This window comes from Mus caroli, chromosome 13, assembly GCF_900094665.2.
Source record: "Mus caroli chromosome 13, CAROLI_EIJ_v1.1, whole genome shotgun sequence".
In the NCBI taxonomy this organism is placed as follows: Eukaryota; Metazoa; Chordata; class Mammalia; order Rodentia; family Muridae; genus Mus; species Mus caroli.
In genome coordinates, this window is record NC_034582.1 from 112,734,616 (window position 1) to 112,740,572 (window position 5,957).

General features: G+C 46.2%; 1 protein-coding gene across 1 annotated transcript; it reads right to left on the reverse strand.

Annotated features, from left to right (window-relative positions):
• Positions 1 to 2,904: 2,904 nt before the first annotated feature.
• LOC110308588 lies at positions 2,905 to 5,163 on the reverse strand. The gene is made up of 2 exons (XM_021181020.1): positions 5,006 to 5,163; positions 2,905 to 3,629 (listed from the first exon to the last, which is right to left on the reverse strand). Exon 2 carries the CDS (start codon positions 3,597 to 3,599, stop codon positions 3,105 to 3,107), a length of 495 nt encoding a protein of 164 aa, XP_021036679.1. The 5' UTR covers positions 3,600 to 3,629; positions 5,006 to 5,163; the 3' UTR covers positions 2,905 to 3,104.
• Between the last annotated feature and the right edge of the window lie 794 nt (positions 5,164 to 5,957).

Sequence of the window (5,957 nt, forward strand, 5' to 3'; positions counted from 1 at the left end):
CATCACTCCTGCCAGCACCCCTGGTTCTGTGGACCTGGGAACCCCAGCATAGCCACACTGTTGGATGGAGCTGCATTTGGAGATGAGAGGGGACAGAAACACTGTAGAGAGCCACAGATTGAGGAGCCAAGAATTGAAACTGCAGAGAGCCTTTGGGGACTCAAGAAGTAGGAGCCACTTCCAGGAGAAGGGTTCAATGGGCTCTGAACCAGCCAGAAGATGACAACACCAACAGTAGTGGAGACATGCTTGTCCCAGGTGAATTTTGGAGCCAAGGGGGGGTTCCAGAAACGACTAAAGCAGAGTCTTACATGAGAGAGGTACCTGGAAAGGAAAGACAAGCAAGCAATGTGGATAGCGTACACAATGGCATCCTTCAATCTATTCCCTGGGAGGAACCAGAGAGTCAAAGTGGGTAGGTAGGCAGGGAATTCAGCTCTTACTCCCATTGGGAACTTCTCTTTGTTCCCACAATCCTATTAGAGTCCCACAAGGACAATGTAGCAGGTCCAGTCTCAGCATGGCCATGGCTCAGAGACCAGGCTGGAGGAGTCCTGAGTTTAGCTGCCCTGGATCAAAACAATCAGTCCTAGTTACTGGAGAGGCTGTCCTTCTGATCTGAGATACTCAAGCAATATCTAAGCCAAACACCTCTCCAAACCCAACTCTACCACAATATTTTTACAGATCAGGTATTCACTGCGATAAAGCAATGAAAAATAGACCAGGTTTGTTTATTATCTACCCCATCTCCATGGACTCCAAACTGAAAAACTTCTACTTGTTTAAATTTCTACTGAACAAAACATTGCAATGTCCAGAAATCAATCAAGGCTGGTATATAGAGAGAAGCTAATGAGGTTCAAGATAATCCATATTTGACCTTACTACCAAATTATTTTTCATCATTTTTATACTAGAAACAGAAGTTCTGCAAGAATGTCTGGTATTTTCTATGGTATTTTGATGAAGTATTGAAGAATTCTTCTCCCAGGACTGTTCTTAACAGAAGAAATTATGGAGGGCTGTCATTCTCTCAGTGAATCCAAGACATATTGAGTCTTCCCATCTTTATTGAAAGGTTCAGATGAATTAATGAAAATGTTAAAAACTCAAAGGAAAAAGGCGCTGGGCAGTATTTCTTTACAGTGCTATACTGGCTGGGTTTGTGTGTCAACTCACACAGCTGGAGTTATCACAGAGAAAGGAGCATCCCTTGAAGAAATGCCTCCATGAGATCCAGCTGTAAGGCATTTTCTCAATTAGTGATCAAGGGAGGAGGGCCCATTGTGGGTGGTGCCATCTCTGGGCTGGCAGTCCTGGGTTCTATAAGGGGGCATGCTGAGCAAGCTAGGGAAGCAATCTAGTAAGCAGCACCCCTCCAGGGCCTCTGCAACTCCTCCCTACAGGTTCCTGCCTTGTGTGAGTTTCAGTCCTGACTTCCTTGTGGAAGTGTAAGCTGAATAAACCCTTTCCTCTCCAATTTGCTTCTTGGTCATGGTGGTTCATCACAGCAAGAGAAATTCTGACTAAGACAAAAATGCTTATTTTATTTTCTACATGGACTCCTTGAAAAATGAAGTTTGAAGAACAAACTTGAAGACTGTTCTCCATGATACTTCAGTGTCCTCTTCACACTGATATCTATGTGACACTCTCTAGCCTGGTGCATAACTTACCTCACAGGTTAGGTAGGTCTTACTGGGGGAAAAAAAGAACACTTAAAATTCCTGGGAATACTGAAACGGTAAAACTGCAACCCAAAGTTCAATAAAGTAGAAAAACACTGTCTTAGATTCACACAGGATGCTGACCATGCTTGAGCACTAGTATCCACATCCTCAGCATGGTGTAGACCCATCCATGACTCCTTCCCTCCCTATCTCCCTCCCTCCCTCCCTGACTTTTACCCTCCCTGCCTTCCTTCATTTATTTCTTCCTCTCACTGTATAGCCCTGTATATCCTAGAATTCTCTGTGTAAATCAGGCTGCTCTAAACTCACAGGGAACTACCTGCCTGAGTGAACATGCCTACCTCAGATCCATTTCCAACTGAGAGGCTAGACTTTCTGGAAGACCAACAGCTGAGCTAAGGCTTATAAATTGTGAAGCTCTTCCACGACTGGAAGCACATAAAAGCCACCCTCTCAAGGCCATGTGGCTGGGTTTTCTGTGTCAGGGCCAGCACTGCTGTGACCTTCCAGCTTAGCCAATCCTGTTTTTGCAGGTGAGTTCACTTGTGATGCAGAAATTTGCTCTGGGAATTGCTAAAAGTAGTAAGATTCTCCTGTGCAGAGGTGGTGGCACAGGCCTCTAATTCCCATAATAGAGAGGCAAGGCAAAATGAATCTGAGTTCAGGGCTAGCCTAGTGTACACAGAGAGTGCAGAACAGCTAAGCTACTGAGAACCAGTGTCTCAAAGGAAAAAAAGCTACAAACAAACAAATACCCCTGGGATGTTGTACACACCTGAAGGACTCAAGACATCTGAGTTTCCCCTGAGACAAAGGGAGATGTATCTGGAGAGCTGCACACTTAATATGGCTTTAATGATCTTCCCTGGCACTCCTGACACCTGGAGAATCATAGGGGTAAGTGGAAGTGGCAGGTGTCCCCTGGATTAATTTGGAGAGGAAGCATCTGGGTAGACCAGTCATCATCCATGGTGCATCCATGGTGACTCAGCATAAGGTTTTCCCAAAGTGCTAAAGCTTGCTCCCTGTGTGTTGGTTATCTTATGGCACAGCACACATGAGAACCAGGATGCCTAAGGTCCCCTAAGGACTTCCCTTACAACAAATCAACGGTAACCAACGGTAAGAAACAGTAGAGTATCCTCATCTGTGTCCATTCCACCCTTCATCTTTTCCCTGGGGCCATATCAAGAAGAACACAAATTTATTTAGCTTTTAAACACTTTTATTAAGAAAGCTGTAACAAACAAACAAAAACATCCAGATGGCTGAAGACAAAACTGCCTTTGTATGTGAGAGAGGCAGGGGTGTCTCTCTGTAATAGCAGGAGCTGACGGAAGATTCCCCTCATTGCAAGTCTTAGCAGGCATCAGGGCTCCTGGGCTCCACACAGAGTTCTGGGTGGCTTTTTCACTTCTTCTCCTGGCCAAAAACCCTTTGAAGCCATAAGCAGAAGCCTAGGCGCTTGGGACTTTCAAAAGCAGGATCCTGGTGAGAGCAGTCTCCACCATCACAGGTCTCAAGTTCCAGCTCTTTCTCCCTGAGCAAGCTTGGTGAGGGTTTGTCTGGCTCCTCTGTATCTTTGTCATTGTCCACATCTCCTGGGAACACTAGTGGCCCCCTCTGACTCTCAATCTGGAAGACCTCTGTGCCCTTCTTCATGGCACAATTCAATCCGGAGTGGTATCTCAGGCAGTCCCAGCTTTCAAATACACAGGGTAGGTAGTATGGTTCCCAATCAACAATCCAGTCATCCTCATGGCAGTGGTTTGGCTCTCCACAGAAACACTGTGGCTCAGACCTGGAATATCGTGGACTCAGGGCTGGCAATTCTTGTGCAGTCTGCAGTGAATGCTCTTCGGAATGTGATGTGTCTTGGACAAGACAGGGACAGAACCGCTTCATTGCCTTGGCTTCACCGAAGTCCTTGACTTTCTGATTCAGAGAAGACTCCAGTTAGTTAATTATACTTCTTGGCACTGCCCAACCATTACACCATGGGAAGCTCAGTTTTAAACCCACAACCCTAGCAGCTCTTTTCATTGCCTAAGGAGGTGAGATTCTGCCCAGTCTGGTGGTGCAAGCCTTTAGTCCAAGCACCTAAGGGAAAGAAACACATCTAGGAACAGAGACACAGTCAGGCGCATCTCTGAGTTCAAACCATTGTGATCTCAGACCTAGTTTCAGGACAGCTAGGGCTACACAGGAAAGCTTAGTCTCAAGTAACAAATCAAGCAAACAAAAAAGGAGTGAACCTTCTTGTGGGACTGTGAGAGCAGCCTGTTTTCTGGTTGAGCTAGGTTTAAACCCCAGAGACGCAGCAGAATAACTCTGCAAGGGATGGAAGGCCTGTTTGCCATGTTCCCAGACACTAGGCTCCTGACAGGAGGCCTCAGCTCCATAATTCTGTGGCCTTCAGTCAAGTAGGGCAATGCCCCAAACTCCTGGTATTCTGTCTGGATTCCACCCCCACAGTTACCTGGCAACAGTCATGCAGACCTGGCCCACTATAAAAGGGGCTGTTTGTCCCCCTCTTCTTCTCTTGCTCTTACTCTCTTACTCTTGCCTCTTGTTTCCTTGCTCCCCCTCTCTCCTTGTGGCCATGGCTGGCCTTTGCTTCCCTAATCTCTCCCTCTCTCTGCCTTTCTACAATATAGGCCTTAAAACCATGGACTGTCTCTTCTCACCCAGATCTGCTCTGCTGGAGCAATGTAGCAGATCTTCCTCTAAGGAACTGCTCATCTAATCTCTCGCAGGAAGCTCTCAGTTCCCAGATTGTCTCCACCAACAGAACAAGACAAGGACTCTCCTCCCTTCTGGACCCAGCTGGAGCTCTCTTCTCCTGTCCTTTTCCCTTCTGACCCGGGGCAGAGCCTGCCCGTGGGCCCCCACTACATTCTCAGCTCTTTTGAGATATCTAGCGGCATCTGTAGTGTCTAAGAGCCGGAGAATCTGTTGGTCTCGGACCCCCAAGCCAGCTCCAGGTAGTTCCGCAGGGACCCCAGACTGCACTCCCCCATCCCCGGAGCAGGGTCTAGTAGCTTCTCACAGCCTGACGCTCACCCAGAGGGTTAGTATAGGCGGGACTCACAACATACTAATCGACAGCTTCTCAAAGTAAGATACTATCACTCCAGATTCAATTGTCTAGAGTTAAACATTATAGACGATTGATTAGACAGGCAATGGGGAAAGTACTAAGGGGTCAGAAAATCTATTTGGGGTGCTTGGTTTAGAGAGAAAAGGATCAAATAGAATGACCTCTCACTCACTCACTCTTTCTTAGAAGGTGGTTTATCAATATGACTTACAGGTTGCAGTCGAGCTTATTCCACACCGGCTGAATTTGAAGCAAAGTCCAAGAATCCAGAAGTTCTCACTCACTGAGGCTGGATGTCTCAACTGGTTATCAGTAGAAGATGGAATCACAGACCAGTTCGCTCTAGTACCTCCAAACTAATAGACTTGCTAGCTAGGAGAGAGCAAACAGGCAGAGTGAAAACTTTCTTCCTCCCTGTTCTTATATAGGCCTCCAGCTGAAGGTGTGGCCGGAATTAAAGGAATTAAAGGTGTGTGTTCCAGATTCAATGTCTGGATTGAATCTCAGTGTGTGTGTTCCAGATTCAATGTCTGGATTGAATCTCAGTGTCTTATGCTGGGTGTGGTGGCTCACGCTCCAGCACTACAGAATTAAGCAAGTTGATCTCTGTTAATAGCTTGGTCTACAAAGTGAGTTCCAGGACAGTCAGGGGTACTATAGACAAACCCTCTCTTATAACAACAATCACAATCACAAAGATATGTTGCTTTCTTGCTCCAGATCCAAACTAAAGGCCTGTGTCTTTTGAACCCAAAAAGATCTGCATTAAAGGCAAGTCTTCCTAACTTAAAGACACTGATTACATTGGTGTGTCCTTAAACTTGGATTTTGCTTAATTGGACATATAATCAAGTTGAGAACAAAGAATAGCCACCACAGAGAGTGTTTCTCTGTGTAAACCTGACTGTTGTGAAACTCCCTTTGTAGACCAAGCTGGCCACCAAGTCAAAGATCTCCCTGCCTTTGCCTCTCTTGTGCTGAGATTAAAAGCATGAGTCAAAAGGTCCTGCCTGGAAATCCTGTTAATAGTCCTTTGGTCAGCTTGAGTCCTGAGCAGATGCTAATCCTGTATTCCCACCACAGAAGTTGTTAGGGGAAACAGCTAAGTGTAGAGATGAAGCTTCAGGACATGGAATCTCCTCTCTACCTGCCCACTCCCCAGC

Excerpts from the sequence above, each read along its gene's own strand:
- LOC110308588 (XM_021181020.1), bottom strand. The coding sequence starts at position 3,599 with ATGAAGCGGTTCTGTCCCTGTCTTGTCCAAGACACATCACATTCCGAA.